This window comes from Spermophilus citellus (assembly GCF_964194105.1).
Source record: "Spermophilus citellus genome assembly, chromosome: 18".
NCBI lineage: Eukaryota > Metazoa > Chordata > Mammalia > Rodentia > Sciuridae > Spermophilus > Spermophilus citellus.
The window spans coordinates 63345371-63369891 of record NC_138200.1 but is presented as its reverse complement, the minus strand read 5'-3'; the positions used below and the strand labels follow the sequence as shown (position 1 = coordinate 63369891).

Genomic DNA, 24521 nt, shown 5'->3' with positions numbered 1-24521 from the left:
GCTGGATCACAGTGTGTGTGCATTTTAAAGGTAACAGGCATTGCCCTCTAAAGTGGTTGCATCCCATAAACAGGGTGGGAAAGTACCAGCTTCCCTTAAGGCTGTGAAACCACCCTGAGCCACCATCTGACAAATCACATAGAACAACAGCTTCTACTGTGGACACAAGCAATAGGGACAAGAGCTCTGAAGGGAAAAGATGAGCCAAGGAATGCTGGGGTCGCCAGGGGACATCTAGGACAGAAGAAGGAGGGAGGATCCACAGATGACAGGGAGCAGAAAAGGGAGGGTGGCAGTAAAGACAGGTTTTACCAGCGTCGTGAGTTTGCTGAATGTGCCTGGGGTAATCAAGAGCAAGTAAGATGTGTCCATTCTGTTTTCTGGGGAGAGGGCCATGTGTTTTGGCAGCAATTACCATTTGGTGGTTTTGCTAGTGGACAAAGGGTGCCCCTTGGAGATATGCCAGCTGCAGCATTGCTGTCGCTAGACAAATGTGTCACTTAGAGCACAAGGGTATGCTGGATCTGACGACAATGTGGACCAGATTTCCTGCCCCTACCCTGATTTTGAACATCCTGCTCCCTTGTGAACCAGTGTGTTCTGCTCACGGTTTCTGATTTGTGAAGGAAGGGACTTTATCTGGTGCCCTGCTGACTATATTCAGAGGGCCTAGCTGCATCCTGAGCATCTTCAGAAAACTCTGAATCAGGCCTTGATGGCTTTCAGACCAGCTCCAGAAGATCCTTTCCACTGACATTACAGTGCCAAGCACTGAAAGATTGCAGTGCCTGGATTAGCCCAGGGCCTTGGGGAGCCACAGTTAAGTCACTTCCCTCACCCCATCCTCTGTGCCAAGTTTTGAAGTTCAAGGTTTTATAAAATTTAATGTGCACTAAGTAGCTTACATGATTCATCTGCCACCTTAGCCAAGTAGAGTTTCTTAAAGGGGTTTTGCCTTTTGTCTTTTTAACCATCATAAAATCATTGGGATAGAATCTTGGCTTTATAAGTCAGGGTACACTGTGCAGCTATTAAAAAGAACAAGGCAGCTCTAACTGTGGTCCTACAGAGCAATCTCAGGTGTGCTAAGTGAAGAAAAGTCAAGGTGCTGAACAGTGAATTCAGCAGGCACCATGTATGTAAATAAAGTACGACTGTGTGCTGTGTGTGCAGCTGTCTCTGGAAGGTGAACCTGGGCTGGTAGCTATGGCTGCTCTGGCAGAGAACCAGAGCTGAGGGACAGGAAGACAGGGGAGGCTGGCTTTTCATTCTGTGCCCTTTATACATGTCACACTCATACTATCTTTGAATGGAAATAAAATTTTAAAGAACTTTTAAAACCAAAAATAAACTTTAAATGTCCCATATAAAAATAAAGGTCAAGTGGTAGAATAGGGTAGGTTTTAAGCAGAAATGTGCAACTTTGCTTTGCAAGAGCACTGGGTGTCTTATGTTTGGATCTGCAGGCCTGCGACTGGTGGTGACAAATGGGAGTTTCATCTTTGACAATGTCACCATCTCCTTGACATGGCTCCTCTCTCCCTACATTGGAAATCTGTCCTGTATACTCAGCATGGGAGATGGCCTCACTCTTGATCCCTACTACCCTCCCAGGTAAGAGGACTCTCTGAGCCTGGAGTCGGATTGTATCAGTCAGTTGTTGCCATGTAATAAGCACCCCCCCCACCAAGAACTTAGTGACTCATGGTTCTTGGGCTGGGTGACTTTTCTGGTATGGGTTGACTTTGCTGGTATTTCATGTAAAAGTTTGTGGGATCTCAAAGCTACCCACCTGGCTTCTAACATTGAGGTCATATCTCAGATGCTCTCTTGTCAACGCCAGCAGTCTTGCTTCTCAATTTTCGATAGGGCATGGACTCTAAGTACACAGAAGTCACATGCTTTGTGTGGATGTCACTCTGCTTTTCTTTCACATGTTATACCAACTCCTCCTTTTGAATAACTCCTTATTAGTCTAAGAAAAAGGGATTTTAATATCCGACTCTCCAGGTCCGCTGCAGATATATACGTGAGTTGAGGGGGAGACTCCAGCCTCAAGTGGAAATGGTGTCTTGGAAGTCAGAAATCCTCCTTGAGGAGCTGCCTTCCTGCTTGATGTTCTTTGGTCCTTGTATTCATTTATACAGTGGAATCTTCGTTTCTCTATTAAGAAAAGCTTTCTGCATTTCTGAGATTATATCATGGGCCTTAGGGGACAAATTTACACAAGGCAGTTTGTTCAAGTTCTGTATTGGGTAACCAAGCGCCACCCACTGGCAGATTGGGGGGTTGACACCATTATTTCATCCTCATTCAGAGCTGCCGCTTACACACAGCTGAGGAACTTGTGGGAGACCCGTAATTCACAAGACAACACAAGCCTTAGAGTGACCTAGTGTACACAGGATGTTTGGGGAGGCACAGAGGAAGGTGACAGAAGGTGAAGCTCAGAAAGGACTCTGGAGTGGAAGTCCTTTGGGTTGGGGGCCAGAATGCTAAGGCAGGAGCAGCAGGTCTAGGGAAGGAGACAGCCTGGGCCTGAGAGCCGTGGCATGCTCCGATGACTGATAATATCTCATTCTACTGGGTATTCAGGGGATGTGGAAAAACCAGAGACGCCAGAAAACTCACCAGGGCCCCTGTCCAGAGGGCCTTTGTGCCAGCCGGTCTAAGGAGAGCAGAGGAAGGTGCGCAGATTGAGAGCCAGGAAAAACACTGAACTGGAACATGGGAGGGGTGCCAAGAGGAGCAGAGGAGAAGTGGAACTGGAAGCAGCCTCCACCGACGTCCCACCAATGCCATGGAGACCCGAGTGGGGTGGCTCTTATGGGCCTCTTGAGTTGAGGCCAGAGAGGGGACACTTACCCCTGTAATCGAGCAGTCACTGGAAGCAGATGTGCTGGGAAGGGGATGTTACCAGGGGTGAGGCATCTTCCTATGACTAAGGGGTCCCTGGAGTTGGGTTCAGCCGTGGGGCCTGGAGGAACTTGGGCAACACACTTGAAGCATCCACTACAGAGGAGCAGAGAAGAGATTTTAGGCCAGGAATTATATGGCCTATGTTGTTAATATGATTTCTAGTGTTGTTATACTCACTGGATAATTTTAAGGAGCATATGAGACCACAAAGAAGAAAATAACTGGCAGAGTTGATTCCTTAATTCTTACAATTATATCAATATTACATGAAAGTGAATAATACTTTTATTTCATAGGCCAAGTAGTACACAATGGTATCCTGTTAAACAAAAAACACAATATTTGGGTTTATTATATACCAGACGCTTCCTCAGTATTGTATCATTTAAACCTAATAACAACCCTGCCAAGGCCGGTTCTATCTCCGTTGTGTGGACCAGGGAATCAAGACTCCAGGAGCTTAGTTGAGATGTTAGGTTAGATATCAGGATCTTAGGTCCTGCAGGTAACCAGTGGATTCCCTAGGAGATGTGATCCCAGTTCTCCACTCTTTCCGCTCTATCCCACTGCCCGGCTTGGTCAGAGGGCTTCATCTACCAACTTGGTGGGCCACTTCTCAGTGTCATAACAAAGTGACACAGACTATGGCATTCTATACAGCTAGATACTTGGAGTAAAGGCCAGAAATGTGAGCTTTGCTTCAAAGAAAATTACATCTTATTAAAGGTAAATATTAGCCATGAGTGCAAACACTGAGCCACAAGCATCTTGAGCTATTTTTTTAACCTTTCTTTTGAAGTACAATGTACAGAAAAGTGAATAAAAATGTAGGGCTTAATCCCTTGTTATATAATGAACACACACATGTAACCAGCTACCCGACTGGGAAAGGCAAGTGACCAGCCTTCCCAACATCCCTCTCAGTCCCCGTCCAGCCTCAAGGATAACCCCTGCCCTAATTCCCTAACCTCACAGGTGAGTGTAAGCTGCATTTGGAGCTTAAGTAAATGGAATCATAGAGAATACACTGTATTTGACTTCTGCTCAAAATTACATTTTTGGATTTGTTCATATCACATATAATTCTGATTTCTTTTTCTCATTGCTGCATAACATTCTACAGTGTAAATATCCTTCAACTTTTTGCATTCTAGTGTTGGTGAAACATTTGGATGGTGTTTCATTTTTGGCTATTACAAATTGTACGGCTACCAACATTCTAGCCCACCTTTTTGTACATATATTACATCTAAATCCAAGAAAGGAAATGCTGGGTCTTAGCATCATATAGGATCACACTATGAATTTTTAAGTTGTTTTCTCTCTCTGTCTCCCTCCCCCCCTCTTTTTCTCTCTCCCTCCTCCCTCCCTCTCCCTCTCCCTCTCCCTCTCCCTCTCCCTCTCCCTCTCCCTCTTCTTCTCCCTCTCCCTCTCCCTCTCCCTCTCTGTATTCTGAGCCTATCTCCCTTGGCTGGCAGCAGTTTCTAAAACCACTTTGCACTCTTCTCCCTCTGGTGGGATTGCTGAGGGAGAAATTAGGAAAGGTTCATTTCTCTGCCTTTTAGTCCTAGGCAATTTCAGCTGATATCAGAGTTCAGAGAAAGGAATAAATGGCTTCTTCCAGATAGATCACTGATACATACACCCTTCACATTTCCACAGAGGGTTCCTGTTTTCCTGTTCTTAAATCTACATTGTCTGATATTGTCCAACTCAGTGCTTGCTGATTTATCTTTCATTCCTTTATTTCAATTAGGCCATGTGGTTATGTTTAAAGTGGACTTCTTGTGGATAGCACACGGTTAGGTCTTGGTTTCTTAAGAGCCAATGAGGCACAAGCATTGGTGTATTTAGACCACTTACAATTAATGTAATTGCTGCTGTAGTTAGATTGAGGTCCATCATTTTAAAATTTGTTTTCTGCTTGCCCCCTGTTTTTATTTCTTCTACTCCCCTTTCCTGTCTTCTTTTGGATGATTTGAATGATTTTAGCATTCCATTTTAACTTTAACTTTTGGCTGTGTTTCTTTGCATTACTCTCTCAGTGGTTAATGCAGGGTTTACAATATACATACTGAACCTTTCATGGTCTACATAGAGTTAACATTTTACACCATTAGGTAAAGTGTTAAAGCCTTACCAGGCTCCCTCTTTATCCCATAGGACCCACACTCCTGCATGCTGTACTTGTCATGGGTATGACATCCAGGTACACTGAAAACTCGCTTCAACAGCCATCTGTATTTGAAAGAATTTAAGATGGGAAAAACAGTCTATACATCCAACCACATATTACCATATCTTGTGCTCTTCCTTCATTCCTAAAGTTCCACATGTCCTTCTGTTATCTCCCTTCAGCTGGGAAGAGCTTCCAATAGCATTTCTTTCAGAGGAGACTAGCTAGCAACAAGTTCTCTTAGTGTGCCTGAGAATGTCTTTATTTTGCCTTAATTCCTAGAAGATATTTTTTCTGGATCTAGAGATCTATGTTGACAACTCTATCATTTTCAGCTGTTTAGACATGTTTCAGTGTCTTCTGACATCCACAGTTTGTATTGAGAAATCTAGAGTCATTCAAAACTTTTTTTTTTTTTTTTTTTAGTATGTAACATATCATCTTTTTATTTCTGGCTACTTTCAAGACATTTTCTCCTTATCTCAACTTCAGCAGTTTGATTATTATAGATATGGGTGTGACTTACTTTATTTCCCTGTTTGGGGTTCATTGAGCCTCTTAAATCTGTAAATATGTCTTTTGTCATGTTTGAGAGGTTTCCACATTATTTCTTCAAATATATTTTTCTACATGAATCTTATTTCCTCTCTCTGGGGCTCCAATGACACACAGGTTAGATCTTTTGATATTGTTGCATAGGTTGCCAACACTCTGTTTTTTTTTTTTTTTTAATTTTATTGTTGGTTGTTCAAAACATTACATAGTTCTTAATATACCATATTTCACAGATTGATTCAAGTGGGTTATGAACTCCCATTTTTACCCCGTAAACACTCTGTTTTTTGCTACTGTGTATTTAACCTGGGTGTGCTCTACCAGTGAGTCATAGTCCCAGATATTTTAAAATTTTGAGACAGGGTCTTGCTAAGTTGCCTCTGCTGGCCTCAAACATGCTATCCTCCCTCAGCCTCCTGAGATGCTGGGGTTACAGTCATGTACCACCATACCTATCCCACCATACCTATCTGATCATTTAATGTTTTCTCTCTGTTCTTCAGATTGGACTTCTCTTGGTCTATCTTCAAGTTCAATGACATTTCTCTCTTTCATCTCTATTCTGCTATTGAACTCATCAAGTGAATTTCTTATTTCATATATTGTATATTTTCAGTTCTAAAATTTCCATCTGGTTCTTTTTTGTAGTTTCTGTTTCTCAGCTGGAAATGCATGCCTTTCCACTCATTTCAAGATGGTTTACTTTGACCTCACAGAACATGCTTATAACATGACTTAAAGTCCTCATCTGGTAATTCCAACATCTCAAGACTGACTTCCGATTTCATTTTCCCCTGAAGTTTGGTCACATTTTCTTGGTTCTTTATGTATCAAATAATTTTGGATTGCATTCTGAATTTTTTGAGTAATATGTTCTGAAATTCTGGGTCTTGCTGAAATCTTCCGGAAGTTTATTTTTAACATTTCTTTGTTTTAACAGGCAACTGACCCAGATAGGTCCTATCACATGTCTGAGTTGCCTGTTCTGAAGTAGTTTCAATGTCAGTCCAGTTTTCAGGGATGTTTGAGTCTGTCCTGTGCATTTACCTCCCAGGGTCATGGTTTTGTTGTGGTTCAGTTCACAAAGCCTGTGCTGTTTCTTTGGGGTCTATGTGCAGTTTGAAGATGAGCTTGTGTTTTTTGCTGGTTCAATCACAGAATTAGGGAATTCTCTCTCCATCTCTCTAGTACATTTGTATTTCCTCTGGGCAGACAGATGGGCTTTCTTTTTTTTTTTTTTTGTTCTGGGCATTAAACTTGGGTGCACTTGACCACTGAGCCACATCCCCAGCCCTATTTTGTTTTTATTTAGAGACAGGGTCTCAGTGAGTTGCTCAGCACCTTGCCTGGCTTTGAACTTGCAATCCTCCTGCCTCATCCTCTTAAACCACTGGGATTATAGGCATGAGCCTAGTGCCTGGCTTCCCATATTTTTTAAATTGGTGCATTTATAGTTGTACATGATGATGGGATTTGTTGTTATATATTAGTAGATGCACACAATGTAACAATATAATTTGGCCACTATCACTCCCCAGAACTTTCCCTCTCCCTCCCCACCTCCCACCTGTTGTTGGTCTTTGTCTACTGATCTTCCTTTGATTTTCATGAGATTCCCAACCCCATGAAAGATGTGCTTTCTATTGATGATTTAGAGTTGCATTACCCTACGCTGTTAATGCAGCTCCTAGAGAGGGGATAGTCTTGGGACAGTCTAAGAGAGGTGAACAAGAAACAAAACAAAGCAAAACTGGAGACCTCCCCTGTATTCTCAGACATACATGGTCCTGGTCCCCTTCCTAAACAGAGAAGGGGTTGGTTTCTCCTGGGGTTTTTGCTCTTTCTTTATTCCCTATACATTTCATGATTTAGGCTACCTTTGGATCAAAGCCAAGAGAGGGAAAAAAAAAGCAAAAAAAAAAAAAAAAAAACCCAGGAAACTACCATCTTTATGGGTCATTCTTCACATTTTGACTTTCTTCCCAATCTGCTCACTGTTATTTACTTTTTTAAATCCTTGGGTAGTTTTTGTCTTCTGCCAAGCCTTGTAGTTTAAATCAATGGAAGAGACAGGCTGTAATGGGCTTACTCCATCCCTGGGAAAGGGATTACCTTTCTAAGCTTTTTCACAAATATGTTCACTTGCTGAATATTTCTTGAGCACTAATCATGTTCTAGATAGTATGTGGAGGCCCCAGGTCCAGTTAGCCCACCAGATTCATGGATCTGTATCTGCAGACTCAACCAACCAGATAGAAAATATTTGGAAAAAAAACCCTAATAAAAATTAAAACAATAAAATATAACATAAAAATATAGTACAATAACTATATAATATTTACATTATATTAATATTTTAAGTGATCTGGAGATGCTTTCAAGTACACAGGATGGCGTATATACATTATAGGCAAATGCTGTGCCATTTTATAAAGAGACTTGAGCCTCTGTGGATTCTGTTAGCTGTTGGGGGGGGGGCATGGCAGATCCTGGAACTGTCCTCACTGAGCCCATTGGCAGAGGATAACACAGAGCCAGCAAGCACAAAAGACGTGTGTGCCCCCCAGGAGAAGCAAAGAAGCTACAGTGACCATAAAAGGAGTCTGACTTAGTCCTTGGTTTAAGGAGGCTTCCCTTAGGAAGTGAGGTTTAAGTGGAGGACCCAAGGAGCCATCTGAGAACGAACAAGGAGAGGGGACAAAACACTTCCCAGTGAGGAACCACACACTTGGCAGTCTTAAAGCAGAAAGGCGGTGTGGTCCAGAAAATGGACAGTGGTCTGGGTGACCAGTATAGTTAGACAAGGGGAAAGAGGCAGGAGATGAGGGTTGCAGTGAGGAAGGAGAGGTCTGTGGATCTTTGTGGGCCATGGGAGAGTTTTTTAATTAGCACCTTGAAAATAAGAAGCCAAACATGCCTGCAACTCTGGTATGTTTAGAATCTGATTCTATTTTATAAATGGGGAAAATAAGGCTGAGAGAGGTAGTCTGGAGCACTGTATTTCACAGATGAAACAAGAAGGAAGATGAGGCAGAGAGGGGAAGAAATGACAGGAAAGGGACTTGCCTCCCTGGCTAGTGCCGTTTCTACCACTCTTCCCCGTTCCTGGAGGTCTCAGGGTAACCTTCCCTAACACTGAGAGCTGGGCATTCCCCTTCATCTTTTCTCTTTGCAGAGCCTAAAGATGTGAGTCAGGTGTGAGAGTGTGTGTGTGTGTGTGTGTGTGTGTGTGTGTGTGTGTGTGCGCGCGCGTGCGCCCACGCATCCCCAATGCTAATAACATTTCTGACTGTGGCGGCAGTTTGTCCAGCACTGTGATCCACCAGTTTACATCTCCTGGGGAATTCACTGTGTTTTTGGAGTGCACAACCAGTGAGTGGCATGTGACAGCTCAGAAGCAAGTAACAGTGCGAGATAAGATGGAGAAGCTCAGTGTCACTGGGTGTGCCGGCCGATCCAGATCAGGAGCCAGCCCTCTCTGCCGGGCTGTCTTTGGGGAGCCTCTGTGGATTCAGGTGGAGCTTGATGGAGGTGAGTCTGAAGCACTGGGGCGGTCAAGGTTTGCTGAGGGTCCTCGATTTCCTCTGAGTCTGTCTAGGTAACTACTAGCTTTGATAAATAACAACAATGATCACTTTGAATTAAGCTACCATTTATTCATTTATTTAGCATCTATATGTGCCATGCACTTTTCTAGGTGCTTTTCTTATGCTAGCCTACTAAGTGCATACTAGTATTATCTCTATTTTATAGATGAAGAAATGGTGACACAGAAAGGTTAAAAAATGTGCCCAGAGTCACAAGGCTAGTGAGTCAAAGAGAGCTCCCAGCCTTCCCAAGCCCTTCTTTGCCTGCCCATAGACCCATCACAAGAACAACTTCCATGCCTCTTCCTGTTGGGGAATTTGAATGGGATGAGGTGGGACTAGGAGGACTCTAGCTAGGCTGACCCTATCTCAGTATAGCCAGCAACAGCCAGCAGGGCATGGTCATCTTGCTGCAGTCATGACTAACATTCAGTTGTACACACTGGCACCACCACACTAGCGTTACAGTGATGGTCCACCCAATGCTGTTTCCAACTGGTTGCAGATGTCATTCTGATTGGTCATCGTGTCTATTTTTTTTTTTTTTATTGGCCAAGGTGTCCATTTTGATTCAGATTAGATTCATGGCATCTGTTTTGATTGGTCATAGTAGCATTTCTGATTGGTCACAGTGTCATTCTGATTGGTCATGGCATCCATTCTGATTTGTTACAGAATTCATTCTGATTGGCTACAGTGTCCATTCTGATGCCTCAGACCATCTGTTCTATTGGCTGGTGCTCACACTGTTTCAGTAGTTATTTTAAACATCACCCTTTCTCTTGTAGAGACTTCCTGGCTAAGAAACCATCCTTATCCAGGGCAGCATCTTTTGATGAGGCGCAGGTCCAGTGTGAGATCTGTACCAAGCCTGTTGATGTCAGTGACGCAGCACAGAGCTGTGGAAATGGGGACGTGACTACTTACCACCGGGAGCCCTGCTCCAGCAGTGCCTTAGTGGAGGGGTAACAGGCTTGGACGGTGCTCACCGCTCCCTTCTGCTCTTGATTGTTTGCTGGCTGAAGCAGGATGATATTGTGAACCTGGGGAAGCCTAAAACAAACTTTTACCTATTTATTATATAAATATAATTTGGTACCAATAATTTCTCCTCCTCCTTCTTCATTATCATCTGAATTAGAAATACACTAGCTTGGAAGGAATTCTAATTTTTTGGTATAAATGAGATTTTAAGATTCTCATGATATTTAGCACCCAGTAAGGATTCCTATCTGCAAACTGTGAGGGAGCACCCACCCAAGATAAAGAGGCTGAGTTTTCCTGTTGGTAGGCTTCAGGCAGTCATGATGGAGGAGGAAGAAAAGCCTCCACTTGCTACCACTGAAATAAGACTCGAGGCCCATTCTCATGCATAAAAACAGTCCACCTCTCAGAGATGCTGCCTTTTCAGCTTCTTCCCTAAGAAGCTTCTAAGTTCAAGGGTAACATATGGCGGTACACACCTGTGACCCCAGCTACTTGGGAGGCCAAGGTGGGAGGATCACAAGTTCAACTTAGCAAAACCCTGTCTCAAAACAAAGTATAAGAAGGGCTGGGGATGTACCTCAGTGGTAGAATACTCCTGGGTTTAACCCCTAGTACAAAAAAAAAAAAAAAAGGTAACATGTGCATAGTAGAAATAACTTAGAGGACCCCCCCCCCCGCCAAAAAATCACCCAGTAACCCAATGTTCAGAAATAGTCACTGTTAACATTGGGAAGTGGGTAATGTCCTTACATATTTCTTTATATCTCTTTCTGTATGCATACCTACACCTAGAATCAGACATCAAACCTTGAGTATGAACTATCAAAGTACAAGCGGCTGCATGGTTGTCACCAATGTTTTTAAATTCTTCTTACCCCAACTAGGAACAAGAGTGACTTACACTGTGCTTTCCGGCAACATAACTCTGGCTGAGTCTGCCACCCAGAGGGGCTCACTACCCTATAATCTGACCCTGGACACGGATGCTCAGGAACTGATGGGCCCCGGGGTCCACCACCTGCAGATCCAAGCCAGCAGCAACAGCACCGCCTCAGCACTCTCTGGGAACATCACTGTTCACTTTGTGGAGTTGCTGTCAGGACTGCAGGCCTCCTGGGCTTCGGACCTTGTAGAACTGGGACAGGACCTACTGATCAATGTCTCAGTAGCTCACGGCACCCCTGAGGAGCTGACTTTTGAGGTGGTGGGACTCAATGGAAACTTCTCCCAAACGGAAGAGGATTTGGGGGAGCCATCTGGGATTTACCACGTGGCAGTTCCTGTTGAAGGTACTTGGTGGCAACCCATCCAACTTCCCTTCTCTTCCCTTTCTGACTTGGAGCCCAGGGTTCTGCCAGCCAGATTTCAGTGTGTCCTAGATACAAGCGTGATTCATGGATGGTCCTGCCTGGGTCACCCAGTGAGGATGAGACACGTTATGTGCCCTTCAACAGTTTATAGCTGTGGGGTTTCTCAACTTTGGCACTCCTGACATTTGGCACTGAGCAATTCCTTTTCACAGTCAGGGGTGGTCCCGTGCACTGTAGGATTTCTAGCAGCATCCTTGGCTTCTACCTCTAGATGCAAGTAATAGCAGTCCTCCAAGTTATGACAGCCAAAAATGTTCCTAGACATTGACAGATGTTCCCTGAAAGACAAAATTACCCTCTTTTAGGACCACTGGAAAAGAGTAGTATATATTCAGATTTCTTCCAACAACTGTCTAGGACAGTATAGTCCTAGGAGCTGCAATCCATGCCCTGGGGAGAGAGGGGTTAGAACTGGAAGGCAGTAAGCATAAGATGACGCATGAGGTAGACTGGCTGGCACCAAATGAGGAAGAGGTCACAGCACACATTTGCAATGACTCAGGAAGGAGCTGCTGGACTGGAGGGCAGTGTGACTAAGGTGGTATCAGCAGGCAGGAAGGCAGTGGGGTCTCCAGCCCACCAGGACTCTGCCGGCAGCTTTTGGGAACCTCAGAGGTGTGTGAGAGAGCAGGCCACAGGGGCAGGTGCTGGCAAAAGAGACAGCAGCAGGAATGACAGGTTCAATAAGAAACCACTAGGTGTTGGCCAGGCACCCAGTGTCCAGTGCGGGACAGGAAGAACCCAGAGTTCACTGGAACTGGAAAAGACACACACCGTAGAGGCCACGATCCACATGCCCACTGGGTTTTATCCCCTCTGCTCCCTTAAAGCTGCTCAGTGGGGGAGGTTTATCCCTTACTGATTGACATCATCTCTGCGTGACCCTGCCACTTGTTTGCTTACTCTCAGATGATTAACAGACTCTTTCCCTGCCAAGGCCAACAGATTTGGACCACTCCAGGGGAAGAGGGGCTGAGGGAGGGTGGGGAAGGGGATCAGGCAGGAACACTTGCTCTTGGTGGTGCTGGCTCCGGCCTGGCTGGCCTGGTCTCAGGGCCCTGAAGACGTTTGAAACTGCCTTTGGTGAGAGCTTCTATGGGCTCCTGGGGCCCCCTGCTGGGCCCCATAGATTACAGCTCCCAGGACAGAGTGAGCCTCCCTTTCAGCTGGCCACAACTGCCCAGAGGCTGCCTCTCTCGCCACTCTCTGCTAGTCTCCTCATTCTCTCCACCTTCAGCAACACGGCCCACACCGGGCCCACAGAGAGTTCTTACCCACTATTGCTCCCCTGCCAGCCAACCGTGGGTATTCCCAGACCCAATGCAGCCCTCCCTTCCCTCTTCCCTCTCCCTCCACAGCCACCCCTCCAGCAGGTTCAGGGACAGGAGTAAGAAACCCGCCCTTGGGTTCCCAACCTCAGAGAACACACACCACATTTTTCAAGGGGTCTTCCTGAAGATCCCTCTCTGCTGGGGAACCCCCCCCCTCGGCCCTTCCCCATAGTGGGAGGAGATGGGTTTCCAGGTATTAGCAGTCCTCTCCAAATAAATCTTCCACACCTCTCTTCCCTTTCCCCTCTCTTGACTCTCTTTACAATTCTGTCCTTTAAGTCCTAGGCCTGAGGGCTGACTTGAGGGGTCCCACAAATCAGGTCAGCCACTCCCTGCAAAAACCAGAGACGGTAACAGGTGAACAGCATGAGAGAACTTTAATCAGTGTAGCCACCCCGGGAAGGGGAACCCGCGTCCTTAGCCCTGCCTTCCAGGGCCCAACAGGAAGGGCCTGGGGGCCAGGGCTGGGGATTGCCCCTCAAGGCTCTCCGCAGCGGCCAGCCAGGTGGCCTTGCTCAGGTGTGGTCTGACCCCACCACCTAAGGATCAGTCAGGTGGGGTCTCTGATAAGAAAGTGGCTGTGGCCTGCGGGGTAGCTTGGACTCATCACATGATGTTTATGAGGTCATTCCCTGTTCCTGGGATCCAAGCTGACTGGGAACAAAGAGGATGGACGTGAAATAGAGGCAGAGATGCCAAGTCTTTAATCCTGCTTTCAGCCATGATCTAAACGTTTGCAGGCAAAAGTGAGAAGTTTAAGTCCTTGTTACGTTGTCATGTCCTTCCCTGGGTGGGAAGGAAGTTAAGCTCTAGCCCTGGCTCCATCCCATGAACCATTTCTTTCTCTCCCATGCCCACAATGCCCCTGTACCAATTCCCGCCATGGTTTGGCACTCCTGCCTATGGATCTACCAGACCATAGGCCCTTGAGGACAGGGACCATACTCCTTCATCTCTTGGGTCCACAGAGCCTTGCCCTGTGCCCAGCATATAGCAGATGCTTATTAAATGCTCAGAGGTGAAAGATTCAGGTGCCACCTTCTGAATGGACTGAAAAGCACGTGCAGGGAGCGTCGTCTCAGCACAAGTTGGACAGTACACGGCAATGCCCCTAACACTGTGCCCTTTGCCTTTGCCTTGCAGGCACCTTTCTGGTCACCGTGCACCTGAGGAATGCCTTCTCAAACTTGAGCTTGGAGATAGGAAGCGTCACCATCACAGGCAAGGTGTTTCCTCAAGGGTGTACAAAACTTATTGCTTGGGATCTAGTGAGGGGCCCTTCAAACAGGGCTCTGAATGCATGTCTTGTACTGCAGACATTCAAAATTCTCTAAAGAGGTAGTGATCAAAAAATCAGAAAGAACTTGTGTCTGTGCTGAACATGTACAGATGTTTTTCTTGTCATTATTCCCTAAACAATAAAGTATAACAACTATTAATTAACATAGCATTCATATTATTTTAGGTATTACAAGTAATCTAGAGATGATTTGAAGGATATGAGATGGGCCAGAGGTGTAGCTCAGTGGTAGAGCACTTACTTAGAATGTGCAAGGCACTGGGTTTGCTCTCCAGCACTGAGAAACAGAAAGTATAGGAGATGATATGTGTATGTTATATGCAAAAATACAACACCATTTTATATGTGAGCATTCTTGGATTGTGGTATCTGAAGGGATCCTAGAAACGATCCTCTGGGGATATTGAGGGACAATTGTACAGTAAAACATTGAACCACTGGCATGGAATTCTGAATTGGTATTGGTCATGGTGTTCTGGGCTGTAAGCAACAGAAAGTCCAACTCAAGTCACTTAACATTCAGAGCTTTCTCGCCTCGTATAAGAGATTAGAAAGGAAGAGGGTTGATTCAATGGCCCAGTGATGCTAGCAAGAACCCAGGCTCAGTCTATCTTTCTGCTCTGCCATCCTCAGGCTTTGACTCTGTTCTTACTCTTGTCTCTGATGGAATCAAGGAGGCTGCTGCTGTTCCAGACATTGTCTGTCAATTCAGCATCACCCAGAAGTAGCAGAAGGATGTTGCTTTCTGTGCCCTTTCTCTCTGGCACCCAGTCATCTTCCCTCAAACACTGCTGATCAGGGTGGAATGATGCGCTCGGCTGTAAAGGAGGCTGGAAAAGCGGGGATGCAGGATTTCGAGGTGCTTACAGGGGAAGGTGAAATCTGGCTGCCAAGAGGAAGGGTAGGGTAAAAGCTGTTGACTGGCCAGTCAGTAGTAGCCATCACAGAGCTTAAAGTTCATCTCAAATGCTTTTGCCAAGGACTCCAAGTGGCAAGGGACAGGAAAGAAGTTCAAACTGGACCGAGCTGAAAGGAAATTTTATCAGTTCATAAAATGAAGAGTCCAGGGGATAGACATCATTTACACAAATGTCCTGGGAAACCTGCCCTCTCCACCTCTTGGTTCTGTGTTGGCGTCATCTGATTCTCTCTTCCCCAGCCCGCAAGATGGGCCCCGGCTTTGATCCCAGTCCCCAGAGGAGAAAGAACATTCCTTGTTGAGATTTACAGCGAAAGTCCCAGCCTGTCTCTTGCTGGACCAAGCTCAGTTCAGGTTCCTTCCTGGACCTGGCTGAGACCTCAGGGAACTGGTACTCGGTGTGGGCATATCGTGAGCATAGGCACAAAGAATAGGGAAGGGATGTGCTCTTTCCTAAAAAAGGGGGCGTGGTTGCCTGTACAGGAGGAAAACACCCTGTACTGTCCACAGCCCTCATTTTCTATGCATGACATCTGAGGCCCAGAGAGGCTAATTGGCTTTGCAGAAGTCACTCAACTAATTCATGGCAGGAGCAGAGGCAGCAACTCTTTCTCTTGATTTCTTCATCCAGGGTTGTTAGACCATCTTTCTTCTTAAGGGAAACGGAGGTCTCTTTGGCATCTTAGCTTTGCTTCATGTAATTTTATAGACCTTCAAAGTTATAGCTGTGTGAATGAGAATTTACTGGAAGAGAATTTTTAAACAGCCAGAGTATCCAGTTCTTAAAATACCCAAGTCACTAGAATCAAGCGATCCGTATAGAATAACCCTGTGTTCCTATCAATCACCACACTCAGTTACACATTAATCTTATTCACATTTCAATGCCTTCAGAGCATATCAGATGAACATCCATTTTCCATTTTTTAACATGGCACAATAGCATTCTTTATAGGAGTTAGGAAGTGTAATGTAAACAGCATGGTATTGAGTGCTCCTGAAATCTTGTTTATAGATGAGAAAACTAAGATTCAGGAATAATAACTAAGCTGCCCAGGTCCTCATAGCTATAAGAAGCCCATAGAGAGAGATGAAAACAGCACCCCGTGGTCTGATTGCACCCCTTTCCTCTTACTCTACATTCAGTAATGTTGGGTTGGTAGCTTGAGATCTACTCTGGTGGGAATATTTATGCTATGGAAATTAGCATGTGCTATAGACCAGGGCTCCTCATCCTGACCCAGCATCCTCAGCATGATTCTCTGACTGCTGCTTTTGCCGTAGGGGTTGGGGGTAGGGAAGTCTTGCTGTGTTGCCCAGGTTGGTTGGTCTTGAACTCCTAGGCTCTTGTGATCCTATTTTGGACTCCCAAGAAGCTGGGACCACAGGCATGTGCTACCATGCCTGACTGATTCTGCCTTTTGAATCTTATATGAGGTTTTCTATGAAAGCTTAATGCTCGTTCCCATTGTGTTTACAGCCCCATCCAATCTTCAAGAACGAACTGGAATGAATGTTAAAGGAAAGAATGTGAGTATCTTTTATAAACACTTAACTTCACAAGAAAAAGATATTCAAGCACTCTGTTAGTTTTGATTTGGGGTTTGTTGCTACCAATAGCCAAAGCATGGGAATCCCAAAGTCCTCTTCCATCTGAAAGAAGCCCCGAAAGGATTGAAGTCAAACAAACGATGTTTTCTAACCACAACATAACTCTGTTGTGAATCAATAATAAGCTAACTAGGATATGTAGATATCTCTTAGACATCTTAGAAATTAAATACAACTCTTCTATAAAAAATTACTGGACCAAAGATATAACAACAAAGGAAATCAGAAAATATCTCTAACTAAATGATAATGACAATAAAACCTAATCAAATTTGTGCGGGACAGCTAAAGCAGTACTTAGAGGAAAATGTATAGCTTTAGTGTTTATGTTAGAAAACAAGTCCACATTCTTTAGTTGTTATGACAAGATTGAGTATTCAACTCCTTGCTATTAATATTGTTCATGTGTGCATAATTCAATAACAAAGACCTATCGTGTACCTATAATGTTCAAGGTTTGTGTTAGTGTCTAGGAAGGTAACGGTGAATAAACAAAGGTGTTCCCTGCCTTCATGAAGCTCACTGAGTGAGACAAACAAAATAGAAGAATTAAGAAATTAAGAATTGTGTTAGGTGTCTACAAATAACCAGTAGGGTGCAGAGATACAACTATCAGAGTAGTCTAGCAAATGTGGTCAGATGAGCCTCCCAAGAGGTGATGTGAAAATATGAAGCATGCTGGGAAACAGAGTAAGAGCTTGCTGAGTGGGTGGGATGAGAAGGCTCTGAAGCTGGAAATGGCCTGAAGCCAGTGTGGCTAGAGCCTGGTGTGGGAGAAGGACTAGGATTACAGAGGTGGACAGAGGCCAGAAGGCATGGGGCCTTAGGTGCTAAGGTAAGAAATTTGGATTTTATTCTCAGGCTGTGGGAAGCCACTAAAGATTGAGTTCTACTGTAATCTCATACTATTCCAGGCTAAGATCTCTAGGCTTGAACAAGAGGCCCTACCATCTGAGCTATTCAACAGGTCCGATCAGAATTTACTCCCAGAACATTCCGAGTACCTGCCAAGCCCTTTTCCTAGAACCCACATTCTCCCCATTATTGCCCAGCCCACCCTCTCTCCCCCTCTTGTGGTTGTTCTGGGAGCCTGTCCTCCAGGGAAATGTTCCCTGGCTCCAATGACCAGTTTATAGAGGTAACAACTGGCTCTTTTTAGACTGAATCACAGCAGCCCTGCAGGTCAGATGCTATCAAACCCTCAGAGCAACAGATGCTCAGAGACTTAGAAACTGGCTGAAGGTCATGGGCTAATGAGGCAATCTGAGCTTTGGCCAGCCCCAAGGGCTACATTCTTAATTTATTGCCTCTTTCCTCCACCTCTCATGATTCCCTAGACTCCCTTCCTCAAAGTTTTGTCCATTTGTATGCCTGGTTTTTTTTTTTTTCTTTTTTAACCTAACTTCAAGGCAAGGGCTGGATCTTTTACTTGTATCTCCAGGAAGAGCCTGGCCCAGAGAGGCCTGTGTCAGTATAGCTGAATGCATGGTAGACCCTGAGCCCACACTCAAAGTCACTCACCCAGTGATCCTGAGTGGATAGGTTAGGGTCTTTCTCCATTCCAAGGTTTCTACTTTGGTCACTCTTGGAACAGATTGCTCAGAGGTGGGTGTGGGTTGGCAGCACACCCTACAGCCTGTGAATGGGGAGTCTCACCATGGCTGCTTCTTCTGCAGAGAGACAAAGGGGCTATGGAGGTGCATGTTGAGCCTGGTGTGTATGCAGACCCTTTCACAACGGTCACTCTGAGCTGGCCAGATGATGACAAGGATCTACGTTTCCATTGGTCATGTGGTAGGTAGTCCTTGGGTGGTCCTTTCTTAATAAGTCATGACCTGAGGTCAGAGTTTGATGTTTTCTTGCTTTTCACACCAACAGTACTTCTTAAGCCTGACATTTTATGTAATGTGTACATGCAAGAGACTGCAAATTCCATGGAAATGGGGGATGGGGAAATCATGGCAAACCAAGGTTGGGTGGAGGGTGATCCTGAATGCAGGCCACAAGGGGATGTAGAAAATTAAAACCAATAATAAACTCATAAAAGCCTGTGTGCATTTTTATTACCAGCATGCACAGGCAATTCTAACAATGTCAGTGATGCAATATTCCCACCCCACCAGATGTGTCACTGCAGAGAGTCTAGAAAGGGTGTGAGTTGGCATTTGTTGACAAACCAAGATGGTAGCACCACTTTTCAGAATCAGTGACCTCCTTTTTATAGGCACATACCCTAGCTACATGTACACTCTTTTAGAAATAAGATGCATGTCATTCATAGCATGCACATTGCTTTTGCAACCCTTGTTTTCTTCCTTGAACAACATATTCTGCATATTTTAATGTCATGGGGTCTTCTTGTCCATCTTGATTTTCGTAATGGCTATACAATGCACGATCAAGTTGATGTGTGGTCAATTATCCAAAAAGATGGCACATGGACCAGTGCCATCTTTTTAGATAATTAGGTTGCCACCAATTGTTTGCTGTATAAACAACACTGTAATGAACACCCTCATAGTTTGATCTCTGTTTACCTCTGTGGTTGTTTTTATAACTAAATGACCCTATTATTCTAAAAATGGAATAATAGGGTCAAAAATCATGCACAAGTTCAAGGTTTTTGATATTGCCACATGGTCGTGACTTTCTGTTACTTCTCATTACTTGAATACAGAGGACACAAGTATAGAGTTTAAGTGACTGAGCAGAGCCTGCCTCTTGATGAACACACTGGAGGGGGTAGCGAGTGAGGCAGTGATGGATAGAGACCAATCAGCAGCTTTGAATCTTAGGGAGATGCCAACATAAAGCAGGGGGTGATTCAGCAGAGCAGATGGAGGCACCCATAGCACCCTACAGGGACATAGCTATGGACAGCCTCCTCCACATGGAGTGACAAACTTCTCCAAGGATGAGAAGCTACCTTCTGGAGCATAGATCCTCCTGCTGTTTCTCTTGCCAAGTGCCAGCCTGATCATCTATGAAAGTCCCTGGTATAAAACCAACTGTATAGATCCCACAGGTTTGCTCCATGTCTAGGTGGAGTGTGGGCCATTTCCCAAAGCATCCTCTGCAGCCCCATTCCTGCAATCCATGAGTGACGATTCTTTAAAAAACTAAAATCTGTTTGTAACTAACACAGTTAATATTGACCTCTTTCTTCTAAAAACATCAAATCAAGCTGTAGTATGGCCTGCTTCACTGCTATTTGGGAAGCTGAGGCAGGAGGGTCACTTGAACTTAGGAGTTGGAGACTAATCTGAGCAACACAGTGAGATCCCATCTTAAACAAATGGTCCTCAGAGCCTGCCTCTTGATGAACACATTGGAGGGGGTAGTGAGGGGTCCTCAAACTAGAAGGTAGCCACATGTTCCAAGTTCAGTGTTCCCGACAGATGACAGTGTTTGCTCACCTCTCTCAGGGCGATGCTGGGCTCAGTGGAGCAACTGTGTTGAGAGGCAGCTGCTCCACATGGACCAGAGGGAGTTGGTAGTCCCACCATCCTGCCTGCCACCACCGGACTCTGTTGTCACCCTGCGCCTGGATGTCCTGAGGGGCCAGGAGCTGGAGAACAAGGCAGAGCAGTGTCTCTATGTCTCTGCTCCCCTGAACCTCAAACCTCAAATCAGGTGGGCAAGTTCCTCCAGGTTGTCATTCATCAGTCAATACTTACCAACCTGGGCTGGCCCTGACTTAGGGGCGGGGCTGGCAAGGGTGGGCAGACTGTCCTGGCTGTTCTCATAAGGGTTTCAGCAACAATTGGAGCAAAGGAATGAAGGGAGCGACTACATATGCATGATAGCTTCCCCAGCTGAGGGTCAGAGAGGGCTTCCCGCAGGAGCTGGGGATCAGCAGAGATGTGCCTGGGGAAGAGGAAGTGACTTGGCCAGAGAGTGGGGGCTGGAGAGGGAACAGAGAGGGGAAAGGGAGAGAACAGAGAGCAACCAGGAAGTGAAAGTGGAGAGTATCCTTGAGATTGGAGGAGAGAGGGGCAAGAGGAGCTGGAAGAGCAGGCAGGGCCTTGCAGATCATGCCATGTTTGGGTCTCTCTCCTAAGAGTTCAGTAGAGAATGCCAGCCAAGAGTGCTGAGCAGTTAGAGACATGGTCACATCTTGCTCAGGGTCACCTTGGGAGGCGATGCCTCAGTGGCCACGTTCAGCTGGTACTTAGATGACCCTGCCCCAGATAAGGTGAGGATGCTGACAACCACTCACAGGAAACCATCTCCCTTTTTTACCAGACCTGTGTTGAATGTCAAAAACTCTGCTAGCAGAGTGGAGAACGGGTGCAGGAGGGTGGGAACCCTCAGGGAGGTTGCTCCTGCTGTTGCTGGAGTCAAGGTTAAGAGCTCAGGGTAGCATGGCCTGGCAGCCTGGTCCCTGTAGCAACAAAATAGCTTATTCTAACCATGACTAACCACTGATGGATGAAGACTCTGTCTACAGGTTTGGACAGGGCTAAAGGAACAACCTAAGGTTACAATGCAGCACAGGAATCCATCACTCCAAAACTGCTAAGATGGGGTGGGGTGGGGATTCCTGGGAGCTGTGGCAGTAGAAGGACCTCCCAGCAGGAGCCCTGGGCTTTGCTAGCAAGACACAGCTGCCACCAACTGCAGCCTGCAAGGAAGGAGCAGGGAAAACACTGAATGCAAACCTCACCTTCTCTCCTCACACCACCAGTCCTCTACCAGGGCTCCCATTGGTGGGACCCAAGCAGAAGCCTGAGGGTGCAGGAGCTGGGGCATCACAGCCTGTTGAGGCCAGTCAATGGGTCACAGCCAGAGAGAGCTGGAGGACAGTCTGGAGGGGCCAAAGGAGACCATCTTGTACTAAAATATGCATCAAGAGAGAAGGAAGAGTAGGAAGAGTCAAGAACTTTTGAGGTTTTAAAATTTGGAAGACCCAGGGGATGGACTGGATAGAGTAGATGCCAAAGTGACCTCTCAGGGGCTCCAGGGAGGGAGTAGGGCATTACAGAGAAGACCCAGGGTTCAGGTAAGACATGGGGGTTCCATCACCTACTTAGGAGGTGTATCACCTTGGGAAAATGACATCAATTCTCTGAGCCTGTGTGTGCTCTGGGGATACTGAAGTGTCACCCACAGGGCTGCTATAAGAATCTGATGCACTAACACCCAGGAACATGATTTATGCATGCACATGTGCTATGAAACCACAGCATTATTTCCTATTATTAGAACTCAGAGAATTGCAATAATGCATGCCTGTAAACCCAGCTACTTGGGAGTCTGAGGCAGGAAGACAGCAAGTTCAAGGTCAATCTGGGCAACCTAGTGAGACCCTATCTTGAAATAAAAATAAAAAAACAGCTGGAGGTATAGCTCAGAGATTCAGCACCCTTGAGTTTGATCCCAGTACTACATACATAGTAAATAAATCTTAAAAAGGAGAATCACAGAAATTGATGGGTCTTATCCCCTTACTTGGCAGATGAGGCTGAGAGAGTTTCGTGACTTGCGTGAGGTGGCCATTCCTAGGTGGCAAGGACAGGACTTGAACCCGGGGTTCTGTTCAGCTGCCTGTACTTTCCACGACTTTACTCTGTGCAGTGAACAAAATGAAAGTTCAGTGAGGCCGTGAGCCCTCCAGGCGAGAACAAGGCTGTCCTTGGTAGAGGTGGGCAGCCGTGGCTTTTACTCCACGTCTCATCTGGAAAAAGGCCACTGCCCACCTTCTCAAAGGACTTGGGAAGATCCCACGGCCGCCACACCCAGGGAGCTTCCTCGCCCTCTTTCTCCCTTTCAGCTGTGAGAAGAACTGTCGCCTGGTGACTGCTGGCGAAGACCTTGAGCTCAGGGTCACCTTGGGAGGCGATGCCTCAGTGGCCACGTTCAGCTGGTACTTAGATGACCCTGCCCCAGATAAGGTGAGGATGCTGACAACCACTCACAGGAAACCATCTCCCTTTTTTACCAGACCTGTGTTGAATGTCCAGTACTGAGAAGTGGGTCAGCTCCACACGGAGCCAGTGCAGCAGTCAGGAGGGCTGGAGGACATGCCACTGAGGCACAGGAGGGACTGGTCAGCAGGCCGAGTAGGTGCAAAGGATCAAAGACTGTGGGAGATGTTGACATTTATTCATATATTTGTTGATTAACTGTATATCATCTTCTGAGAAGTGTCTGTTCTGTTCCTTGGCCCATTTATTGATTTGGTTGTTTGTTTTGGGGTGTTTTTTTTTTTTGGTGTTAAGATTTTTGAGTTTTTTTTTTTTTTATCCTAGAGATTAGTGCTCTATCTGATGTGTGTGTGGTAGAAATTTGCTCCCATTCTGTAGGCTCTCTATTCACCTCACTGATTGTTTCTTTTGCTGAGAAGAAGCCTTTTAGTTGGAATCTATCCCATTTATTGATTCTTGATTTTAATTCTTGTGCTATAAGGAATCTTATTAAGGAAGTCAGGGCCTTTCTGACATGATGGAGATTTTGGCCTACTTTTTCTTCTATTAGGTGTAGGGTCTCTGGCTTAATTCCTTAATTCCTAGGTTCTTGATTCACTTTGAGTTGAGTTTTGTGCATGGTAAGAAATAGGGGCTTAATTTCATTTGTTGCATATGGATTTCCAAAACCACTCTAAGATTTCATCTCCCTCCAGTCAGAATGGCAGCTATTATGAATACAAACAACAATAAGAGTTGGCGAGAATGTGGGGGAAAAGGAACATTCATATATTACTCTTGGGACTGCAAATTGGTGCAGCCAATCTGGAAAGCAGTATGGAGATTCTTGAAAAACTGGGAATGGAACCACCATTTGACCCAGCTATCCTACTCCTCAGTTTATACCCAGAGGTCTTAAAAACAGCATATTACAGTGATGCAGCCATATCAATGTTTATAGCAGCACAATTCACAATAGCTAAATTGTGGAACCAACCTATATACCATTCAGTAGATGAAAGGATAAAGAAAATGTGATATATATACACACAGTGGAATATTACTCAGTATTAAAAGAGAATAAAATCATGGCATTTGCATGTAAATGGATGGAGTTGGAGAATACAATGCTAACTGAAGTTAGCCAGTCCCAAAAAACCAAATGCCAAATGTTTTCTCTGATATATAGATGCTGATTCATAATGGGGATTGGGGGCAACATGGGAGGAACAGATGAACTTTAAATAGGGCAAAGGGGAGGGAGGGAAAGGAGGGGGTATGGGGGTAGGAAAGATGGTGCAATGAGACAGACATCATTACCCTAAGTACATGTATGAAAACACAAATGGTGTGACTCTACTTTGTGTATAACCAGAGACATGAGAAATGGTACTCTATCTGTGTAATATGAATTGAATTACATTCTGCTGTGGTATATAACAAATTAGAATGGGAAAAAAAAAAAAAGACTCTAGGAGGCACTTTGGCTGATATAGTGGTGCCCAGCCAAGGTCCCCTTCCAGGCTGGTGCACCTATCCCCCAACTGCTGGGCGGTGGCTGTTGGCCAAGAGCTGGCTCATGTGGGGAATCTGACAGCCCAGCCCCCTTGCCCAAAGCAGGCAGTTTCTACAGTCCCTTCTGCTCCAGAACTCCCCATGGGGCCAGGCTGAGGCTGGACAGCCCCTCAAACCTCTTCTTTTCCTCATTTCTTTCTCTGCCCTGGTCTGCTTCCCTGCCTCCCCTGCTGGTTTTCCCAGAGAGTCTCCCTCACTACACAAGCCCCTCATCCAGGCTCCGCTTCCAGTGGACTTAAGACAGACAGCCTAACAAGGCTGAAGACAGGCTGTGCAGCCTCCAGA

The 24521-nt window shown here is 45.5% G+C and overlaps 1 protein-coding gene across 1 annotated transcript in view; it reads left to right on the top strand.

The window, feature by feature from the left end:
• Positions 1–24521, top strand: part of PKD1L3 (polycystin 1 like 3, transient receptor potential channel interacting) — an 82218-nt gene that overhangs the window by 7503 nt on the left and 50194 nt on the right. The window contains exons 5-12 of the mRNA XM_081274732.1: positions 1467–1614; positions 8961–9181; positions 11109–11513; positions 14069–14146; positions 16625–16674; positions 18432–18549; positions 20181–20388; positions 22529–22649. Of these exons, the coding sequence (XP_081130858.1) occupies positions 1467–1614; positions 8961–9181; positions 11109–11513; positions 14069–14146; positions 16625–16674; positions 18432–18549; positions 20181–20388; positions 22529–22649 (1349 nt within the window). The remainder of the gene's footprint in view (positions 1–1466; positions 1615–8960; positions 9182–11108; positions 11514–14068; positions 14147–16624; positions 16675–18431; positions 18550–20180; positions 20389–22528; positions 22650–24521) is intronic.